The sequence below is a fragment of the Mercenaria mercenaria genome, chromosome 8 (assembly GCF_021730395.1).
Source record: "Mercenaria mercenaria strain notata chromosome 8, MADL_Memer_1, whole genome shotgun sequence".
Taxonomy (NCBI): Eukaryota; Metazoa; Mollusca; class Bivalvia; order Venerida; family Veneridae; genus Mercenaria; species Mercenaria mercenaria.
In genome coordinates this window covers 15224034-15248446 of record NC_069368.1, presented here as the reverse complement: position 1 = coordinate 15248446, position 24413 = coordinate 15224034, and the positions used below count along the sequence as shown (strand labels likewise).

The 24413-nt window shown below is 35.0% G+C and overlaps 2 protein-coding genes across 4 annotated transcripts; one reads left to right on the top strand and one right to left on the bottom strand.

Annotated features, from left to right (window-relative positions):
- Nucleotides 1-4689: 4689 nt before the first annotated feature.
- On the top strand, nt 4690-21430 carry LOC123565489 (lysine-rich nucleolar protein 1-like). Of its 3 annotated transcripts, none has more exons than XM_053549425.1 (2): nt 4690-4973; nt 20009-21430. In XM_053549425.1, the coding sequence occupies exon 2, from the start codon at nt 20048-20050 to the stop codon at nt 21263-21265; it is 1218 nt and encodes a 405-aa protein (XP_053405400.1). In that variant the 5' UTR covers nt 4690-4973; nt 20009-20047; the 3' UTR covers nt 21266-21430. The 3 variants fall into 3 exon arrangements, with proteins under 3 accessions (XP_053405400.1, XP_053405398.1, XP_053405399.1); XM_053549423.1 differs by lacking the exon at nt 4690-4973 and adding an exon at nt 14657-14717; XM_053549424.1 differs by lacking the exon at nt 4690-4973 and adding an exon at nt 14707-14845.
- LOC123523007 (calmodulin-beta-like) lies at nt 4967-9546 on the bottom strand (the record flags this gene model as incomplete). The annotated part of the gene is made up of 5 exons (XM_045300588.2): nt 4967-5346; nt 7281-7361; nt 8104-8181; nt 8820-8906; nt 9378-9546. Coding segments are annotated over 5 exons (459 nt in total), but the record flags the coding sequence as incomplete, so codon positions are not given.
- Nucleotides 21431-24413: the final 2983 nt, after the last annotated feature.

The window sequence follows — 24413 nt, the reverse complement described above, 5'->3', positions numbered from 1 at the left end:
GTTACTAACCGGAAATGGTTTTCCATGTTCAGGCCCCTGTGACCTTGATCTTTAATAGAGTGACCCCAAAATTAATAAACCTCATCTACTCTGCATGTCCTATCATTCTATGAAGTTTCAACATACTGGGCCAAGTAGTTCTCAAGTTACTGACCGGAAATTGTTTTCCATGTTCAGGCCCCTGTGACCTTGATCTTTAATGGAGTGACCCCAAAATTAATAGGGGTCATTTACTCTGCATGTCTAATCAACCGATGAATTTTCAACGTTCTGGGTTAAGTTGTTCTCAAGTTACTGACCAGAAATGGTTTTTAATTTTCAGGCCCCTGTGACCGTGACCTTTAATAGAGTGACTTTAAAATCATAGGGGTCATCTACTCTGCATGTTCAATTATCCTATGAAGTTTCAACATTCTGGGTCAAGTGGTTCTCAAATTACAGACCGGGAATTGTTTTCCATGTTCAGGCTCCTGTGACCTTGACCTTAAATAGGGTGACCCTAAAATAGGGGTCATTTACTCTGTATGTCCAATCAGCCTATACAGTTTCAACATTCTGGGTCAAATGGTTCTCAAGACATTGATCGGAAATGGTTTTCCATGTTCAGGCTCCTGTGACCTTGACCTTTAACAGAGTAACCTCAAAATCAATAGGGTCATCTATTCTGCATGACCAATCATCCTATGAAGTTTCAACATTCTGGATCAAGTGGTTCTCAAGTTATTGATCGGAAATAGTTTTCCATGTTCAGGCTCCTGTGACCTTGACCTTTAACAGAGTGACCCTAAAATAGGGGTCATCTACTCTGCATGGCCAATCATCCTATGAAGTTTCAACATTTTAGGTCAAGTGGTTCTCAAGTTATTGATCGGAAATGGTTTTCCATGTTCAGGCCCCTGTGACCTTGGCCTTTGAAGGAATGACCCCAAAACAATAGGGGTCGTCTACTCTTATAAGCCCTGCCATCCTATGAAGTTTGAAGATTCTAGGTCAAATGGTTCTCCAGTTATTGATCGGAAATGAAATGTGACGGACGGAAGGACGGACGGACAGGGCAAAAACAATAAGTGGGGGAGACATAATAAAGATACATTTCTTCGCCCTGCTTCCACAATGCACCAAGTGCCATTTTTGCAATTTTGGGAAATGCAAATCAAAAGTTTAAGTATCAATAACTTTGCAACTGTTAGGTTAAAAAAATGAAAATTGCAGAACTTGTTTAGTTTATATTCTTCAGACTTATGTAAAGATTTAAAAAGAATTGATAAAATAGAATTTTAGAAAAATAAAATAATGATTTTAAACAATCATATGAAAATGAATATTAAAGTATTGAAAGTTAATTTCAAAATGCAACCTCGAATTAGGCCGTTGTGGAATAGAAAGAACTTTCAAAAATAGATAAAGTTGCCTTTAGAAATAAGAGTAACGTCTTAATGAAAACTGAAAGAAAAACTATTCAGTAACTTTCAAGTTTTAGTCCAAAATTAACTTCTTATAAAGAACTTTTGAACAACTTTCAATAATGCAATACTCCGAAATGATCTTCTTACAAAAATACCTTGTCAGCATTCCTATTTATTTATATATTTAAAGTCTCGCCATTTACAAACATATAAAATACACAGACATAAAGTAGGTATATACAATAAACATGTAAATGGTCATTCAAATTGAATTATACGAGACTGTATATTCCACAAACTCTTCAATACTATTCTAATATTATAAAATTATTTCTGTAAAAGGTATATGATTTTATTGCTCTGTCACATATCAGATCAAAACATTATAGTTCACTTATTACAACTTAATGCAAATGTAATCTACAGGGGCTATACGCCCACAGCAATCCACCCCAACACCAAGGTGAGTGACCCGAGGCACAACAAGAGCTGTCTGATGACAGCGCTCGACTTTTCTCAATGCTTGGCACTGAATTAGAGCTTTGCCAGTAAAAAACTTTATAAAACTTTAACAAAAAAAATCTAAGTTAAAAAGGGGTATATCTCTGTCCAAATTCAAACCAGAGTTATGTATCGTGCAGCCTCCTCCTACCAAATTACTAACATGGTTCTGGTTCTGGTGGAGTCGCCCATTTGAGTTACAGGTGGCGGCAATAAACAGGTTTTAATGCATGTTGTTGATTGGTAAAGGTGACAGAACGATAATATGATACGAAGACGCGAAGATACGGTTCAACAAGAGCACCGCCTTGCGGGTGCTGACGCTCATCTGATTTTTTTTTTGTATAATAGAAATATTGTCCTACCCATGATTTTCTAAGTCTAAAAAGGGCCATCATTCTTGCAAAAAGCAGGATAGAGTTATGTTTCTTGATGTACAGTGTCCACTTATGATGCTGAAAAACTGTTGCAAGTTTTAAAGCAATAGCTTTGATAGTTTATGAGAAAAGTTGCCTTAAACATAATACTCAACCAAGAAAATGATTTTCTAAGTCCAAAAGGGGCAATAATTATTGCAAAAAGCAGGATGGAGTTATGTTGCTTGCTGTACAGGGTCAGCTTATGATGGTGAACAAGTGTTGCAAGTTTCAAAGCAATAGCTTTGATAGTTTAAGAGAAAAAGTTGACCTAAACATAAAACTTAACCAAAATATCTGATATTTTCTAAGTCCAAAAGGGGCCATAAATCTTGCAAAAAGCAGGATGGAGTTATGTTTCTTGCTGTAAAGGGTCAGCTTATGATGGTGAACAAGTGTTGCAAGGTTTAAAGCAATAGCTTTGATAGTTTAGGATAAAAGCTGACCTAAACATAAAACTTAACCAAGAAAACTGATTTTCTAAGTCCAAAAGGGGCAATTATTCTTGCAAAAAGCAAGATGGAGTTATGTTTCTTGATGTACAGGGTCAGCTTATGATGGTGAACAAGTATTCCAAGTTTCAAAGCAATAGCTTTGATAGTTTAGGAGAAAAGTTGACCTAAACATAAAACTTAACCAAGAAATCTGATATTTTCTAAGTACAAAAGGGGCTATAAATGTTGCAAAAAGCAAGATGGAGTTATGTTTCTTGCTATACAGGGTCAGCTTATGATGGTGAACAAGTATTCCAAGTTTCAAAGCAATAGCTTTGATAGTTTAGGAGAAAAGCTGACCTAAACATAAAACTTAACCAGGCAACGCCGACGCCGACGCAGACGCCGACTCCGACGCCGACAACCGCTCAAGTGTTGACAATAACTCATCATTTTTTTTTTCAAAAAATCAGATGAGCTAAAAACGTATCATTGCACAATCATTGCGAGATTTGTACTGATGTGCAAGACGTTGCGGTTCGGACAAGTTATGTGGACGCTTATAATGCACAAGGAAAAGACGTGTTCTTCCAAAAAATCCGAAGTCAGATGCTCTGTGCGCGTGCCGGAAGTATATGTTTTTTAATTCGATAGTATATATCTCATTCGGTATATCGCTGGGATCGATCTCGATTCGCGACGAAAATCGGTAGGATCGAGTTCCTATCACAGGCAATCGGCGTGTGACTTTGACCCCTTATGAATGATGGACCCCCACCCTGTTCTCTACAACCCAGATCCCCAACATAATAACAGAAAAACACATTTCCAAAAAAAAAAAAAAAATGCTATATATAAAAAAATATTTTTTTTTATATATAGCATTTTTTTTTTTTTTTTTTTTTGGAAATGTGTTTTTCTGTTATTATGTTGGGGATCTGGGTTGTAGAGAACAGGGTGGGGGTCCATCATTCATAAGGGGTCAAAGTCACACGCCGATTGCCTGTGGTTCCTATTATCACGCATCTTCACTTCTATTGTATCGTAACACAACACGACACGAAACGAAACGAGTCTGAACGTTTTTGATGTTTATTTACACAGTAGAATATTTCGTACATACTTTCATAATTTATTTCGTAACTTCTTAAGCCTTAACAAATGTCATATCTAAAGCCTAACTAATCTTAATATCTACGAGACCCATTCCTAGGTCTAAGTCCAGCCGGACTTCTAAGCCCTTCTGACCACTTCTGTCTCGAGATATCTTAGCCATCATTATATAGTCGTTCTGTAACATTATATATATGTACTGTCTGACAATTTGACGTATAAAACGTGTGGGTTTGATATAATAAACAATTACAAACATGCATCATATATCAATTTGACAGGTGTGTAGCTGGTGTACTGTCTAACCCAACTGATTATTTTACACTATGCAGCGCATTATCGCAATATATTGTCCTTACCATGCTACAGTGCAAAACAATTTTGGTCCATACTCAAAAATGTATATTTAAATCTTTTGTTATTAGCAAAAATAACTGAATTATGTTATCCCAATTCAGGAAATATTTCATTCTTCAAGAAATACATTGTATAATTTTTGTTCTTGGTATAGTTTTAAATTATCTGTTTACCACTTTGTTGATATTTGTCAGTCCCAGAATGCAACATTGCCAATGGTCAAGATTATAATAATAAACAACCAATCAAATAGAAAAGAAAAATACTATTCGCAGCTTATTAGAATAGGTAAAGCTTTGAATAACTACTTCATTACTAAACACTCGTTACTTTTCCAACAGACGCTTTCAGTCAACTCAAGATACACCGCTTATTTATGTGAATTTTATACTCCATCCACCAAATGTCTTAATAAAGTGACGAGACAGACTTATCAGAGAGTTATTCTTACAAGGACGAGAAGTGAAAAACAGAAAGCAAACACATTTTTAATTAAGATGTGAAGACGAAGCAAGGCATAGTGTTACATTCATTTTAAAGCGGAGAATTATGACATTTATCAGAGAGTTAGCCTTACCAGGACGAGAAGTGAAAAACAGAAAGCAAACACGTTTTGAATTTAATATGTGAAGACGAAGCAAGGCATAGTGTTACACTCATTTTAAAGCGGAGAATTATGAGAATTTGCTGTTTTTACTACTTTTTACGATGAAAATCGAAAAGCGTTTGTCATGCTTTTACTCCAGGTAAACTGACTCGATTATAAATATCTATATTTTGAAGTCATTATTCACTACTTCAGCTATAACGCTATTGGTTACGACGACGAGAAAATGTCCTTATTGCCGCGGCGGACCGAGGTTCGATTCCCGACGCGGTCATCTTTTTTTCATGATTTGGAATTTTTAAAATATTTTAGAAACAAAAAATCATATTCTAATGTTCATAATATGACCAAATTTCAATTTGAAAGAAAAATTATATCTTAGCCAAATCTGGAGGCCAGTGCCTTTAAATGGTACCGCTGAGTGCTCAGTGCGGTGCAATGTTTTGCATTTCCTTTCGTGTTCCTCTGTTATTTTCCTAATTTCCCTGGCATTGTCATCATGCGGACAAATTCTGAAATGGAAATTAAAACACCGATGAAATAAAACATGCCAAATTTTCCACATGATCCAAATTTCGATAGCTAAAAGTTATTGTTGAATTTGTCTTGGAAACTGTTTATACTGCCTATGTACCGATTCAGGTAATAAAGAACAACAAAATTGCATTCTAGCACTGGACTCCAAAACTGAATAATGACGATGTATATAACCACGGCCAGCAGCATACGATACATCTTGAATGTAACCTTTCGATATGCACATCATAATGCCCCACATGCTTAACTTAATTGTTTTATTATAATACCTAATCCTCCCATTTGATCATAATATATCATACAGCCATACCTTCTAGTTTGACTGACATGTCAATCAAAATATCTTACATTAGTAATTGACTTACAACTTATTTTCCTTTACCTCCGTAATTGACTTGCTAACCATGTTGCCTTACTTTTCGTTGCTGACTTACCTTTATTAACTTTTTTTCATCTTATCATTGACATGTCCAACATAATTGCCCTCCTTCGTAATTGGCATGCCATCATAATATCTAATCTTCGTACTTTACTTGTTATTACAACACCTAATCGTCGTTGGCTATGTCATCCTCTTGCCTTATCATCGTATCTACATGTAACTTGTAAGCGTAATAACGCCTTATCCTCGTATTAGGCATGCCACTATAATAATCTCTTATCTCCATATTTAACTTGCCACCATAAGAATACCTTATGTTCGGTTCGTATTTAACTTGTTAACATAATAACACCTTACGTTCGTATTTAATTTGCCACCATAATAACACCCCATCTTCGTATTTAACTTGCCATTATAACAACTCCTTATGTTCGTATTGAACTTGCCACCGTAGTTAAACATTATCTTCGTATTTGACTTGCCACGATAATCATACTTTATCTTAGTATTTGACTTAGTTCCATAAAAACACCTCATGTTCGCATTTGACATGTCTTAATAACACCTTATGATCGTATTCAACTTGCCATATAATAACACCTTATCTTCTTAATTAACTTCCAAACATAATATAAATGTTCTATATTCGTATTTAACTTGCCACCATAAGCCTTATGTTCGTATTTGACTAGTCGTAATAATACCTTATGTTCGTGCTTGACTTGCTAACATAATAACCTCTTATATTCGTATTTAATTTGTCACCATAATAACACCCCGTCTTCGTATTCAATTTGCCACCAAAACAACACCTTATATTCGTATTGAACTTGCCACCGTAGTAACAAATTATCTTCGTATTTGACTTGCCACTAAAATCTTATCTTAGTATTTGTTCGCATTTGACATGTCTTAATAACATCTTATGTTCGTATCTAACTTGCCATATATTAGCCCCTTATGTTCGTATTGAACCTCCACCATAGTTACATATTATCTTCGTATTTGACTTGCCACGATAATCATATAATAATCTTAGTATTTGACTTAACACCATAAAACACCTTATGTTCGCATTTGACATGTCATAATAACACCCTATCTTCTCATTTAACCATTTAGCTTTCCACCATAATAACTCATTATCTTCTCATTTGATATGCCACCATCATAACACCTTATCTTATGATTTAACTTTTCACCATTATAACACCTTACCGTCATATTTAACTTTCCACATAATACACCTTATCCTAGTATTCACTATAATAACATCATATCTTCGTATTTAACTTTCCACCATAATAACAACTTGCCGCCACATTAAACTTTCCACCATAATAACACCTTACCGTCGTATTTAACTTTCCACCATATACCTATTACCGTCGTATTTATCTGTCCGACATTATAACACCTTACCGTCGTATTTAACTTTCCACAATAATAACACCTTATCTTTGTATTTAACTTTCCAAAATTATAACATCTTATCTACGTATTTGACTTGTGATCATAATACCTTACCCTCGTAATTGACTTGCCCGTCTCCATCAACGTCAGCTTCCTTGATCATCTCGTCAACTTCTTCATCTGTCAACTTCTCTCCTGAATAATTATTAACTTATTGTTGGGTTGTATATATGTTTGTATGCAAGCTTATTATAGTCACCACCGGTAACCCATATGGGCAGCTACTCCAGAGGACTGTTAGTTATATTAGAAGGAGGATAGTGCAAGATACAGAAGACGTTCAAATTCCAGAAGCTTCCGGTTCTTTAGCGTGCCAGGTGTAAAACACCAGTACACGGGATTCTTATCCCAATGTTAGTAATTTTTAGTTGGAGGAGATGGAACTCGAACTCACGACCCCTGGTTTCGTAGCAAGACAGTATTACCTCTTGACCGCTGCGTCCTCTCTTGATGTATTGTAGAGCGTAAAGGTTCCTTTGATAGAACAAAGAGACAGAGACATTAAAATTCTTACATATTTTTTGTCGGATTGATTTGTCAACGTTAAACTGCTGTTATTCGAAATTCAGTGTACTGGCTAGTTCAAAAGGAATTTTCGCGCGAAAAGCGCTTAAATTTCTGGAAGTTAAAAGTAAATTACATTTTGATGGTTAAACGGACTGGTCGCTATTGGGTAATAGTTTGCGTCTTCCTGCCCAGTTGTTTTTCAGGTGTCCATCCGTTCACGTCTCGCTGAATTTCTGACAGATCGGACACAGCTTAAAATTATTTTCTAACTATGTAATGCTTGAAATCGTTAGCGGCCGGATTTGACATATATAACAAACCGCACAATAAGATTGCAGGAGCAAGATGTCGTATAAGGCAATTAACTTACCCAAATTTGTCATAACATGGCGTAGTTCAGCCGCACTGATAAACCCGTTACCATCTCTATCAAACACACGAAACGCCTCTGAAAGGTGTTGAACACAAATATACATATACAAATACAAACTTAAAGTTTAGGAGTATATCATCAAAAGTTATCCCCCTTTAAAATGAATGCCATTTTTTTAAGCAATGAAAATAAATAATTGCTGAAAACCATGTTACACGTAGATATATGAAATTTCAGCACTGGGATATTATTGCAAATGCATCATACATGTATATGTAACAGTGAGAATGGTGAGTTTTTAAAGGCGTTGAACTGTCCGGAAGTATGGTCCGTTCATGCAGTCCTTTTCCGGAATTCAATGTATATATCAGTATACTGACAACTGTTTTGTAGATTTATATACATGTTTTATATGGTGTTCAATTTTCATGTGAAACAACCCTTTCTTTCTATGATTTGGCGTTGTCTGATTTTTTTCTCGAAATATTCGACTAGGCGTACGATAATAAAGGCAACCATCGTATGACATGCGCAGAAAATACAATAAAACACTTTGGGCAATTCAGTACGAAATTAAATGACATGTTAAAGTAGGAATTTCAAATTGTTGCATTCCAACAATTAATGTACTTGATGTAAATAGGGATTACATGGAAACAAGTCATACAATCTCTGCTAATCTTCTGAACAAAGGGCAACTAGTATTGGAATACCTCTAATTTCTTCATCTCCATCATCTTCAGTTTTCATCTTTTTCGACATCATTGTTAGGAATTCTGGGAAGTCGATAGTTCCGCTTCCTGAGTGAAATTATACTAGCTACGATAAAGTAAAACTTTCCGACTGAATGTAATACTACGAATATACTACATGTGATGATATTTAATTATGCACAATCTATATTACTGCAAATCCGACAATGTTCCAAATAAAAAAAGTTTTTTTTGTACTTCTGGGAATCTATGCAAGATTTTAGAACGTTCCTACACATAATTAACCTATGGCCAACTTGACTGTAAATCTAACACAGTGTAAAGAAAAGCAAGCATAAAAGTATGTACAAGTATTGGGTTTGTTTTTGAAGGTTTCGTGTCCGATTTCAAATTGTTAATGTAATTCATTTTGAAAGATTAACTTAGTTTGATGTTTTGTGTATTTGCAAAACTATATCAAGGTTTGTGACGACATGATTGTCGTCTATGTAAACATGAGCGCAGTGGCCAGTTTCCCTCGCCGGACGAACTGTAATATGAATACATTTATAAACTCACCGTCTGCATCCACTTCATTAATCATGTCCTCGAGTTCAGCCCCGGTGGGATTCTGGCCCAGTGACCTCATGACCGTGCCAAGTTCCTTTGTTGTGATCGTCTCATCGCCATCCTTGTCAAACAGCCCAAAAGCCTCCTTAAATTCTGGCAAAATTAGAGCTATTACTGAAAGTGATTAATATCCACGCAATACCGCTTCGATAGAGGAAATTTTATAGTTTGTCTTAATCCAAGGGTGCAGTGTTTCAACTTATCCGACAAAACTTGTCAGTGCATTTTTGCTACATGGTGACTACACGACGAAAGTTTCATTGGAAGTTCTCGGCAACATAAGTCAATGCTCTTACAATGCACAGGTATACTGTTTAAATAGCTCTTTAATTTAAAAAACCTCAGATGCCAAAACAAATGGCTCGCACATTTTCATAACATGACTGTCATGACTATGAACTTCCATGAACCAATGATACCAGTGTACATAACAACCAGTGTACATATTTGTCTAAGTCGAACCTATACTTGTACCCACCTTGAACAGAAGCTTCATGTGTACGAGGATTACCTGGAATCCCTTTTAAAAGCGTAGAAGTTTCTTTGCAACACACCGATAGAATGACCAGCCGACCGTAAGGTGACTCCTATATATACTAAATATTGTTTTCGGAGATATCTATAGGTCAGAGACCAACAATTCAAAAAAGTACAGGGAATGAGGTAAGCGTATACCTGGAATAAGGTAACGTCTGTGCATTCTGATTGGTCAGTCATGTAAACAAACTCAGGAAGTGATTTTTTTTTTCAAAATTATTATGTTTTCACTGCATTTACAGTATTTTATTATACATTTTGACAAAATTTGCTACATTTTATCTGTATTGAAAAAAGTTTTATCAAACGAATTTCTCCCGCCATGCCAATGATGTAAACAGGGGGTCATCTCATTCGCACGAAAATTACTTAAATAAAGTATCACTATTCATATTTTCGTCCGAGATTTTGGTAGAACTAAGATAGTTCTTGAGAATTACATGTTTCGATGTATGGAAGGCCGTACACGCCATAATGTTACAATGTAAGGCTATGGGAAAACAATTGGTGGTTTCTAACCTAAAGACGTGAATCATCACGGTAACATTCACAGCCTTTTGTTTGTTCACCATATCATAGGCTTTTAAAACAGACACACGCATTTACATGTTTTAGAATTTTTAAAGAAAGATACAGGCAAATTTCCTAAATTGTATAAAATAGTACGACGTTAACTGATAGACTGTCCCTTTTCACGTGTCGACTCACTGCTAAGAAATAAGAATATTAAAGCTGCTCACATTATATAAGCAATAAAAGTTACATCATGAATAACTCAGTCTCATTCTTGATCAACAGTGTATATCTTTCTTTTATACTTCTTGTATCAATACAGATTTCAAACTTCCTTACCAGTAGGATATGAAAGGCATAAGCAGAAACTTTGAATAAAACTTTCGTAATAATGAAAAGTAAATGTCAGTAGTCAAATAAGTAGATCTATATGTAATTTTAAACTTACCAAATATTTGGTCTTCTGTCAGATTATCCGCCTACAAGGTACAAATAAGATATAATTAACGAAAAAGTATTAAGACGGGAAATCCGCCGACAGGGTATAAAAAGATGTAATTAACGAAAAAGTATTACAACAGGAATTCAAACACCTATCTCCCGCATGACAGGCTGGGATGCTTACCAATATACTATCGAGAATGCATATTTTAAACAGTATAATATGAAATAAGGCATTGCCCCAATCAGGAATCGATCCAACTTCAACTCATCCCATAACATTTGAAGACGGCACGAACCGAAGTACACATTTTTCAAGTCTACAGTAAATATCTCATTCGGTACGCATGTTACCGTAGAGGGATCGATCCCGCTTTTCGTCGCTTCGCGCAGGATCGATTCCCTATCAATTTAAATGTAGATTTTGAAATAAAGACAACACTGCCCATATTTGTACTGATGTGCAAGACGTTGCGGTTCGGACAAGTTATGTGGACGCTTATTCGGCACAAGTAAAATGCGTATTCTTAAAAAAAAACGCTCTATGCACGTGCCGGAAGTACACATTTTTAATTCGATAGTATATATCTCATTCGGTATATCGCATGTTACCGTAGAGGGATCGAGCCCTATAATCTGAAGATAAGTTACATGATAATGTCATTTTTGCGTTATATTTTACGTCAAATTTAAATAATTAATCTCAAAATTAGAATTTAAATCATATAACTAAAAAGTATAACCATAGGCTTTTTTGTAATACCATTTTTATTTAATTCCACTAAAAATATAATCACACAAGGTTACATCTTCAGACTTGTACAGAATTTTCAGCATTATATATGAAATATTTTGTCGCAATGCGCAATATATCAATGTACTGCAACACATAATGTTTATGGTGGTACAGAATCATTTTCATGACTCTTTTGCCATTAAAAATAGATTAACCCTATTGAAATATAAAATGACCGAGACGTAAGTTGCGGTTGTCAGGGACAATCTTGAAACCCCGAGTGTGGAATTTAAGTCACAGTCATGTTAAGAAAGAGAAGCATTTTTTTTCATTGGAAGTAACTCAGTAGAACTTGTTTTACTGCACATTTGTTTATGACCCTTAATTCGGAAGCTGGTATGTAACTGAAAAGCGGGAAATTGCTTATAGTGAAAGTCCACAGGTCAGGTAGTCGGTCGGTCCGTCCTGTGTGAGCGCGTTGTGAATACACAATAAACAGTATTAATTAGAAATGGGATTAATTACAGATTTTAATCCGAATCGATGTCCTGATATTAAGAACAATGTTGGCAAACTAAAATTCTTAGGATGGTATTGTATTTTATAGATCAATAAAATATTATACTTGTACAGTGCATACAAACTACACATTTCTCATTTATCTAAATGTATATTAAGAAAACATTCCAGGAAAACATCTTTGTTGAATGTAACTTTCGTTTTTAGATCGTCTGATTTTTTTTTAAAAAAAAACATTACGAGGTATTGTCTTCACTTAATCGTTTGTATCGTTTTGTCCACTTTTTCTCAAAAACTATAACAATTGCTGTTTTATATCATCATTAGTTGACCATGTAGGCCAAGAAACCATAACTCTGATAAGCATTTTGCCAAAATAATAGCCAAAATTGTACCTAGAAAATTTTATTTTCTTGATTAAATTTTTGGTTTAGGTCCACTTTTTCCATAAACAATAAAAAGCTACAACTTTGAAACTCTGCACACTTGTTTATTATCATTAGACGAGTAAGCAGACCAAGAATTTCTTGGGTAAAATTATTTTTTGTTTAGGTCCACGTTACTTGCATTCGTTAAGAACACTAGCTTTGAAACTTTGCGAGCTTGTTTATCATTATTAGGTGTGTACCTAGGCCAAAAGTCATAAGTCTCATATACATTTTATATTTCTTGTCAAACACCAATGTTTGAGTGATACCGTTCTGCAAGTTATAATGTGTAGACGTTTAAACAAGTGTGTTGCAGTCAGCGAAATAGTTTTCATGCTTATAACATTTGTGAATCCTATCTCTGTTTCCCAGGATGGGGCTCATATTCTATCTTCCGTATCTATCTTCCGTAGACGTCAAACCCCTTGCGGGAACGTAGACGTTTTGCGCGTCAAAATCATAAAGAGAAAGAATATAGTGATACAAATTTAGAGTGGAAGAAACTAAAAGATAACTTTGGTGATATAAAAGGTTAAAACTTGAGTTTGCAGGATAACTAGGGCGGGGCGTGTCCAAGGCTGCAAACTGCGGCACTGAACTGCTCTAGGGTAGGGAGGTGGGCGACACTGGGGGGAAGTTGGTTCCAATGGTATACAGTTCTCGGGAAATAAGAAAACTTGTAATAGTCAGTGGTTGCAGTAATTAACCTATAACTTAGGGAATGGCCATAGTGGACACATCGGGTCATTGGGGTAAGGTAATCTACGATTGGGATAGCAACCAGATCATGATGAATCTTATAGAAGAGTGATAACCTAGAATCTATACGCCTTAAATCCAGTCGACGAAGGTTTAGGGAGTGTAGCATAGTATTCTTAACATGTGGTATTATAATTGTGTTTTGATTGGACATGTTTTTGTTTAGCGCTAGCCGATTTGTTATTCGAGGCAGCCCGACACTGAGCCGTGGACAAATATTGCCAAACATTTCAATATTAAATAAATATAATAAAAAACTGTAGCATTTAGTTCTATTATGTAGTTGTCTATCTATACCAAAGTATTAATGGTGTAAAATACACCTTCAACATGGAGTCCTTGGTGTTTTTTTTTTATTGTGATCAGTCTTTGTCCGCTGTATGATGTTTTACAACGCCTTTTCCAATAATACTAACAGTAGAAAAGCTGCAAGAAAACAGCAAAAAATAAATTTTCATTCCTTACATACAAGGAAAACACTACTGGGAACGTTCTCAGGAGATAATTATGAGAACGTAAAATAAACGTAAAACAAGGTAAAAATAAGAGTTTAAGAGAGTTAAAAACGCCATAGCTTAATTCTGTGACAGTCTGCTTGAAGAAGTCTTAGCTATAGGCATGACAGTAATGTAAGGAGACTGACCATTTCCAGAGAACTGTTGGCATACGGGAAAGGAAAATTTGATATAGTCTGTGACAAAAGGGTGCTTTAGGCGGGTAATCTAGCTAGTATGATGTTGGATTAAGGGGAGTTGTGTAGCGATCAAGTCATTGTATTTTTAACTGCTTAATAAGCCTTGCATCATTTCTATGGTGTACACATGATGGACCTCCAATTAACCTAAGTTCTAACCTCACAATTTGCATTTCTTTTAGCAGTCTATTCAAGTTAGTTTTTAACTACGTGTATATATCATGCTCTTCTGTAGTCTAAATGATAGGGTGTATAGGGACAGCCTGATATTTTTTGACTGTCACTGTCCCTTTAGAGGGATGACAACTATAATATCAGATCGTAAAATAAGCCATCCCGATAAGCCGAACGAGTAAGGTCTTTGAAGGTATATAATTGTTTAGCTATTTCAAATATATTAGGCCCTATCACAGGGCTACATAATAAAATGTCTGAAACAAACCGTTGTTCTAGATTCTCATATAAATAAACAATAAAGCATAGAAATACTGATAAGAAAACATAGAATTTGTAATATGAAGTCTAGTTTTTTTTCAATAGTTAGACCTGTATTTTTTATATCCTATAACGTCAATAATTCGTGAACGTTTTACCCGTATCCTGTTGTTGTTTCCGGTACCCACACGCACGTACACATGCTACTTTCATTTTAGAATTTTCAGGTAATTTACGCATTCTGCAATGTGAAACTGACTGTGAAATGTACCTTTCTTTTTACATGCATTGAAATGCTGTTATGTACCGTTTTAATTGTACAGAGTTACGACGCTGTAATGTAACATTTACACGAGTAAGTAGACGGTATTCGGATAGTTAAAATGTGGGTGACATTCAAACTGATTTAAATGCGGGTGACAGTTCAAATTTATTTAGTCATTTATATAAGGTACAAAATTTTATTTATAGTCGGGAACAAATAATAATAATAATTTCCAGTCTACCTTGGTTGCACAACCAATATAAGAAAAGGGAGGTAATAATCCACTACCAGAAATCTAGGCTTAGTTCAAACCAAAAATTCGATATACAACTTTAATTTCTAGCTGTTTCTCAACAATAGGTAAAAGCGAAGGTGTGACAAATATGATAATTATGGCGTAGAAATGTTTGATGACATTGTAAAAAATAAATTCTTTGTTTAAAGTGCAGTACTTTATCAGAAAAAAACATTATTCATACATAAATTGATTACCGGATGGCTAGAAAAACCCTATCTGATAGGCAAGCGCTAGGAGTCCAGTTACCGGACAGCTTGAACACGGGCTAGGCGTTATTCCGGCTATTGGATGGCTAGACACTTACATTTCTTAAACTAGAATTTGAAATGAATTTCAGCTAAATACTGCAAATCTTTTGACTAATCTGGAGTAAAACTACTATAGGTCTTATCATTCCTCAGGCAAAGTGTATTTATCAAATTAAAACTTTTTTCTAAAATTGAACAACCAGGGTAAGAATACACCGTCTTGTATTAATTTTTAAAGCAGTAGAGAACACAAGTATAAATGTTCAGATATCAAAGTTTCAAATAGGAACATTACTTTATAACTACGATCTGATTTGCTGCCTTCAAAAAAAAAAAGAAAAATCTAGGTATAATCTCATCATTAAAGCAGCATATATACATGTATGCATTCTTTTCCAATGGGCAGACATATTTGTACTGGTACAGAATCCTGGAACACTGTTTAGGTTAACTGCCCATCATTACATAACTGAAATACTGTTGAAAAACCATGTTAAACCCAAAACAAACAATCAAATTCTACAACGTAGAACAAATTTTGACCTGAACATACAGAGATCTGTCTTTAAAATGATTAGATATAAATTTAAACTCTTGATACATGTTCATTTGTTGATTTATACTGTTTTCTAGAAAACAAAATTGTTTTTCAGCTTAAATATTTTTTAAAGTATCTGGGTGTAACTGGCCTTAACAAACACCAGAGTGAATATTTCAACTATACGTAAGAATAATGACATACACATGTCAAAGTATATTACAAAAATTAACTTTAGTAAGTTTGATGTAGAAAGTAACCCAATTTGCCTCATTTCTTTAATGAAATGACTTTAGATTAAAGTTCCATAATGCTTTGAATTTTATGTTAAAACAGAAAAAGCAGCTGTCCAATACAGGGAGTACATGTATGTCTGCATTCTAACATGGTTAGAAAAGCACTACTTTCAATGTTGCTCATGAACCGACACACTGTAACAGTAAAAGCCATAAAGGAAGATTTATAATACAAAAATGAAATCAATATGATCAATGAATTCTCTATTATATTAGTAAAAATTTTCAAATCTGAGACAAATATCTGAAATAACATTACCAAAAAATAGAAAATGATAAGATATTAATATATTTTATGTTCACTACTAAAAATATGGCAGCCACATTATAAGCAAAGGCATTTTGGGCCTTTAAAGCCAAACACAGAAAGGAGCATAGCCTTTAAAGCCTAACACAGAAAGGAGCATAGCCTTTAAAATTTAGCACACAAAGGAGCATATCATTTAAAGTCTAACACACAAAGGAGCATATCATTTAAAGTCTAACACACAAAGGAGCATAGCCTTTAAAGTCTAACACACAAAGGAGCATAGCCTTTAAAGTCTAACACACAAAGGAGTATAGCTTTTAAAGTCCAACACACAAAGAAGCATAGCCTTTAAAGCCTAACACACAAAGGAGCATAGCCTTTAAAGCCTAACACACAAAGGAGGATAGCCTTTAAAGTCTAACACACAAAGGAGGATAGCCTTTAAAGTCTAACACACAAAGGAGCATAGCCTTTAAAGCCTAACACACAAAGGAGCATAGCCTTTAAAGCCTAACACACAAAGGAGGATAGCCTTTAAAGTCTAACACACAAAGGAGCATAACCTTTAAAGCCTAACACACAAAGAAGCATAGCCTTTAAAGCCTTACACACAAAGAAGCATAGCCTTTAAAGTCTAACACACAAAGGAGCATAACCTTTAAAGCCTAACACACAAAGGAGCATAACCATTAAAGTCTAACACACAAAGGAGCATAGCCTTTAAAGCTAACACACAAAGGAGGATAGCCTTTAAAGTCTAACACACAAAGAAGCATAACCTTTAAAGTCTAACACACAAAGGAGCATAGCCTTTAAAGCCTAACACACAAAGAAGCATAGCCTTTAAAGCCTAACACACAAAGAAGCATAGCCTTTAAAGCCTAACACACAAAGGAGGATAGCCTTTAAAGCCTAACACACAAAGGAGGATAGCCTTTAAAGTCTAACACACAAAGAAGCATAGCCTTTAAAGCCTTACACACAAAGGAGCATAGCCTTTAAAGCCTAACACACAAAGATGCATAGCCTTTAAAGCCTAACACACAAAGAACATAGCCTTTAAAGCCGAACACACAAAGGAGGATAGCCTTTAAAGTCTAACACACAAAGGAGGATAGCCTTTAAAGCCTAACACACAAAGGAGGATAGCCTTTAAAGCCTAACACACAAAGGAGCATAGCCTTTAAAGCCTTACACACAAAGAAGCATAGCCTTTAAAGTCTAACACACAAAGGAGGATAGCCTTTAAAATCTAACACACAAAGGAGCATAACCTTTAAAGCCTAACACACAAAGGAGCATAACCATTAAAGTCTAACACACAAAGGAGCATAGCCTTTAAAGCCTAACACACAAAGGAGGATAGCCTTTAAAGTCTAACACACAAAGAAGCATAACCTTTAAAGGCTAACACACAAAGGAGGATAGCCTTTAAAGTCTAACACACAAAGGAGGATAGCCTTTAAAGTCTAACACACAAAGGAGCATAACCTTTAAAGGCTAACACACAAAGGAGGATAGCCTTTAAAGTCTAACACACAAAGGAGGATAGCCTTTAAAGTCTAACACACAAAGGAGCATAGCCTTTAAAGTCTAACACACAAAGGAGCATAGCCTTTAAAGTCTAACACACAAGGGAGGATAGCCTTTAAAGCCTAACACACAAAGGAGCATAGCCTTTAAAGTCTAACACACAAAGGAGGATAGCCTTTAAAGCCTAACACACAAAGGAGCATAGCCTTTAAAGTCTAACACACAAAGGAGCATAGCCTTTAAAGTCTAACACACAAAGGAGGATAGCCTTTAAAGTCTAACACACAAAGGAGCATAGCCTTTAAAGTCTAACACACAAAGGAGGATAGCCTTTAAAGCCTAACACACAAAGGAGCATAGCCTTTAAAGTCTAACACACAAAGGAGGATAGCCTTTAAAGCCTAACACACAAAGGAGGATAGCCTTTAAAGTCTAACACACAAAGCCTTTAAAGTCTAACACACAAAGAAGCATAACCTTTAAAGTCTAACACACAAAGGAGCATAGCCTTTAAAGCCTAACACACAAAGGAGCATAGCCTTTAAAGCCTAACACACAAAGAAGCATAACCTTCAAAGTCTAACACACAAAGGAGGATAGCCTTTAAAGTCTAACACACAAAGGAGGATAGCCTTTAAAGTCTAACACACAAAGGAGCATAGCCTTTAAAGTCTAACACACAAAGGAGCATAGCCTTTAAAGCCTAACACACAAAGGAGCATAGCCTTTAAAGCCTAACACACAAAGGAGCATAGCCTTTAAAGCCTAACATACAAAGGAGCATAGCCTTTAAAGCCTGACACACAAAGGAGCATAGCCTTTAAAGCCTAACACACAAAGGAGCTTAACCTTAAAGGCCTAACACACAAAGGAGCATAACCATTAAAGCCTAACACACAAAGGAGCTTAGCCTTTAAAGCCTAACACACAAAGGAGCTTAGCCTTTAAAGCCTAACACTCAAAGGAACTTAGCCTTTAAAGTCTAACACACAAAGGAGCATAACCTTTAAAGCCTAAAACACAAAGGAGCATAGCCTTTAAAGTCTAACACACAAAGGAGCATAACCTTTAAAACCTAACACACAAAGGAGCATAGCCTTTAAAGTCTTCCACACAAAGGAGCATAGTCTTTAAAGCCTAAGACACAAAGGAGCTTAGCCGTTAAAGCCTAACACACAAAGGAGCATATCCTTTAAAGTCTAACACACAAAGGAGCATAGTCTTTAAAGCCCAACACATAAAGGAGCATATTCTGGATTTTTCATGTAACTGCTTGTATTAATATTGATTATTCTCTTTTAACAAATTTTACATTCATCCCAAAGAAAAAGGTGGGAATCCTTGTGGAGCAATATATAACGTTACAACTGAAAGAAGAAAAATAAAATAATAAGGACGATCTATTTTATGAATTGTTGTTATTCCAGTCTATGTATGCTTGAATTATAAATCTGTTTGTGTGTTTTAAAATACCTTTAATTATAAATCATAAAATGAATTTGTGAAATCATTAAATGAATTAAGATGTCAGAAAATAATGTCTGAGAATTAAGACAGTAAAACAGTACTCTAAGATATAAAATTTTCAACCATGTTTCTGACTTTCACATTAGTTTGCTGTCAAAACACAGAATTAGATATTAGAAGTTGTGAATCTGATTATCAACGATTACATTTAAGTTGCATACAGGATGCTGTTCTGCAATGGCACAGAAGGCAAACACATTGACATCTCAGTGATTTGAACAGAGCAAGAGGTTGTTGTGCTTGTTATTAAAATCAATGTAAAATAGTCATTTTGAAAAAAAAACACATGGTAAAACTCAATTTCTACAATGTGATAGTAAAATACAAGATCTATATGAAGTTTGTTTAGGAGTGTGCACTCCCAAATTATGTTTGCAAGTTTTATAAGTAAATCATGTGCAACTTAAGATTGTGCAGTTCAGTTGTATCGGCTTGAACAAAAAAAAACAGCAAAAATGTTCCAGCTGTTTGTCAACCTTATCATTTTCCATTCCAATTCATTTCGTTTTTTAAGGAAAGTAACATTGTTATTATATTTATGGACTTCTTTGATATCTTTTCAGACTTACAGTTATCCAAACATACCATAGACCTGAAACAGAATGGATGAAGCAGGCTCCAAAACAAAGAAACACAAAAGAAAACACAAATATGACATTGAAAAAAAGGAAGAAGCAGAATTTTGTAAAACTGAAAAAGTAATTGTTGAGCCAAATGAATTCATGTCTCCGGTTAGTGAGAGGAAAAAGAAGAAGAAAAAGAAGAAAAAGTCCAAAGATGAGGAATCAGAAAGAGACATTGTCAGAGAATGCAAGATTGAAAATGAAACTGACATTGTTGAAGCTGTTTCTAATAAAAGGAAAGTTTCTGAAATAGAGAATGGACATGATGAGGAGAAATGTGAAAAGAAGAGAAAAAGAAAAGACAAGGAAAGGGACTTAGAAAGTCAAAATAATATCAGTATAAATTCTGAGAATGCATGTGCTTCAGCAGATATTCAGGACTTTAGTAACATGAATTCAAAAAAGAAAAAGAAATCTAAAAAGAAAAAGATGGAGTCAGATAGGGATGTAGAAGTAGGTCTAATTGAGAATGCTGATGCTATTAAACAGAAAGAAGAAACCAAGAAAAACTTAATAGAAATCACAGATAGGAAGGAAAAGAAGAAACATAAAAAGAAAAAGAAAAATTTGAGTGAACCAGATGAATTCAAAGAAAAAAGAGAAATTAAAGAAAGTATAGAGACTTTATGTCAAGATGAGAAGAAAAAGAAGAAAAAGGATAAAAGGAAGGATAAGAATGCAGAAATAGAACATGAGGATACTTATAGTCCAAACGAAAAACAGGAAAGTTGTGTTAAGGAAAGAACTAAAGTTGTAAACAGTTTAGAAACAGACAGCAGTCAGACTCAAAACAAAGAAAAGAAAAGCCAAGGAATAGACACTGAAGATGAAAACTTAAAAACTGGTCAGTGGTCTGGTGTTGAATTGGGTGATTCTGAAAGGCAAAATAAATTTTTCAGACTTTTAGGAGGTTTTAAGAAAGGAAGTGATGCATCCCAAATACAGAATAAGTTTAGCCTTGGTAAAAAACCTGCATTTTCTTCTGCCAATAATTTCCCAAAGAAGACTGGAGGAAGTTTTGCTATGAACAAGAAGCAGGAAAATATATATACTAAGGCATTAGAGGGTGAATATGAAAGGGCAATGACCATGAACCTGAACAGAGGGATTGGGCTAGGATTTGAAAAACCTCCTGAGGAAGGGAAGAAATTCTATATTGACACAAAAGCGTCAAAGTCTATTAAGTTTGATAATTAAATAGAACCTGATGTATCAGATTCAGATGACATTTTAAAAGTAACATCTGTCGACAGTGTTAGCACTGTGGCTATGGATAAAAATCTTGTCTAAAACCGGAATGTCCTGAGCTTAGATATTTGGCATTTGATATAGTATAATGTAGTGTTGATCTACCAAGCTTGTGTAATTTTGTGTAAATCGTGCCCTAGGGGCAAATTGGCCCAACCCTGGACTTCACTGGTTTTACATAGACTTATATAAGGGAAAAAAAACTGTAAACTCTTCTTGTGTAAATCCTCAAGCCCTAGAGCTTAGATATTTAGCATGTAGCTTTGTGTAATGGTCTTTTACCAAGTTTAGTCAAATCATTCCTCTGAGGTCAAAATTTGTCCCACCTGAGGGTCAGTTGTTCATATTAGAAAAAGAACCTTTTCTTCTTGTCTAAACTTCTAAGCCTTAGAGCTTTGATATTTGGCTTGTGCCATTGTGTAGCAGTCTTCTACCAATTTTGTTTTCATGCCGCTTGGGTAAAAATTCCCTTCCCAGGGTCACTTGTTTACATAGACTTATATAAGAAAAAATTACAAATCTTCTTGTCTAAGCTGCAAGAACCAAAGCTTTAGTGTAGCATTGTCTAGTTGTCCTTTGCCAAGTTCATTCAGATCTTGGTCCTGGGGTCAAAATTTGCCCTGTCAATTGGGGTCTCTTGTGTGTATAGACTTATCAAGGAAAAGCTTCAAAAATCTTTCTGTCTAAAATGTCAAGGCCTAGAACTTGGATATTAGGCACCAGGAAATCGTAAGTCAGGTGAGCCATGTAGGGCTATCATGACCTGTTGCATTGAAATGTTTCACAGTTGTAAATCAACATGTTATCTATTATATAGTCAAATAAAATGTGTAGCTCCATGTGCTTATTTTTGAATCAGCTTAGTGCTGAAAGCGTTTTGACAAGTCCTTGCTGTCAAACAATTTCTCTGTAACTGGACTGAACAACACAGTACAGTGATTGAGTTCCATTGGAATGTCTCAAACATCAGAGTTCATTACATTAATGAAATAAATTATGTCAGTTTCATTTCATATGACCATTAAAGTGGCATTATGCGCATCTTACAGCACGTAGTGTGTTTTTGGTGAATGTTTTATAAAAGCAAGTTTTCAGTTGCTGTGCATTTAAATGTGTTTAATTAACAATAATGCCGCATAAGTATTTGAAAGTGATGCTTTAGAAATGAAGAAATCGGACTTATAAAAAATAGTTCATTTCTTCAGCCTTGTACGCAATGATCTCCCTTACCTATAAGTAGAGATTTCTGAGGTTGAAGGGAAGCAACTCCTGCAAGCAGTTTGACTTTTCTTAAAAAGACTGCCCCAGTCAAAATAAGAAAAGTCATATTTAAAAAGTTATTATTTCGTAATGGTAACAGGAAGAGTTTGGTATACTGGGTTAAAAACTATAATTTCCTCCACCCTTTTTACACACATATCTATATGTGCTGTATTTTTACTTGAAAAATGCGTATAATTCCACTTTAAACAATCTGTTTTGTTGAATTTTTGATGTTTATTTGTGCCATAATGATATGCTAATAAAATCAAATACTTTCTTCAGAAGCAACTTTTGTGGGACTTCCATCATGCAGTCTCATTTAAAATATTGGGGAATCCTGATCAGGTGGTGGTATTTTCTAATATTATGACTTCATTGCGGGCACTTCTTGATTTCTAACATGGCAACGTACACACAAGCTGCAAAACGAAATTCGTAAAGTTGATTAAATGATGGCATTAACTAAAAAAAACTACATGACTAAATAATATAATATTTATGTAATGATGCAAAAGGAAACAGTGGTTATCATTCTGTGAAACTTCTAAAATCAATAGCTGAGGAATGGATTCTATCCTTATGTGCTTTGTCAGAATATATTATGACACTGGCCTGCTGACAAACTTCATCTGGAAATTATGTCGTGCTTTGTTGTCAGGTTAAAACCTGAACAGGTTAGTTAACTCAATTCAATACTGTATTCTGGCATTATGTGTTCACGATAGTCTGACAAAAAGGGTCATGTTTTTAAAAAAGAAAACACCCTTTTCTCATAATTTTATCCCTTTCTAATGATCCTGTTATAAAGAAGACACAATTCCATCTCTGTTGTGTGTGCAGTTACAACTTCCATCAGTGACGTACTTTCCAGTTCCAGGAACTATCGGACAAAAATTCCCAAGCCTATTTAAGAAACTCACATTTTTTTCCATTTCTGATGAAATCACTGCCAGTCGAAGATTCCTATTTAAACCACATGACCATTCAGTATGGTATGTGTAATGGATAACATGGCTGTTTTGGTATTGGACTGTTCAAAAAATGGATGAAAATTAAAATCGCATTTTAAATCGATGATAAAAGTAGCAGCATGACGCCATTGTTGGACTATTTCACTGTTCATGTTGAATTATTTTATTCTTTCTATTTCGTTAAGAAAAATAAGAACTGAATATAGAAGTTACTTAAAATTGTTTTATAGTACATTACTGTAAGTCTGATATATTGGCTTGTCAAATATGACTTTTCAGCTTAGTACTCCTCAAAACTATTTCTGTAGCTTACATTTTAATGTGACTTTACTGTAGTAATTACAACAACTCCCATCATCAGGGGCCTCTGTGGCCGAGTGGTTAAGGTCACTGACTTCCAACCACTTGCTCCTCACCGATATGGGTTTGAGCCTAGTGGGAGCATTGAATTCTTCATGTGAGGAAGCATTCCAGCTGGTTTACGGGAGGTCAGTGGTTCTATCCAGGTGCACACCCATGATGAAATAATGCACGGAGGGACACCGGGGGTCTTCCTCCACTGTCTGTAGTATTATTGTACGGTCCTCTTCTCATGAACCGCTCCATAGATCTTCAGCAATCTGTATGTAGCAGATTTTGTTATTAGGTCCTCTGTTTATTTTGTCCAAGTTGGAGCACTTCGTCCCTTTTCAAGGCTACAAGAGCTAAAAATAGAAATACCTTTATAAAACTTTTTCTAATGAAGGGCTTGATGGATCATCATCAAACTTCATTCTTATAAAAATTCTCTATTAATTCTTTTTCAAAAGGGGACTTTACAGCTAAAAATAGAATATTTTAAAATGATTTTCAGTAGAACTGCT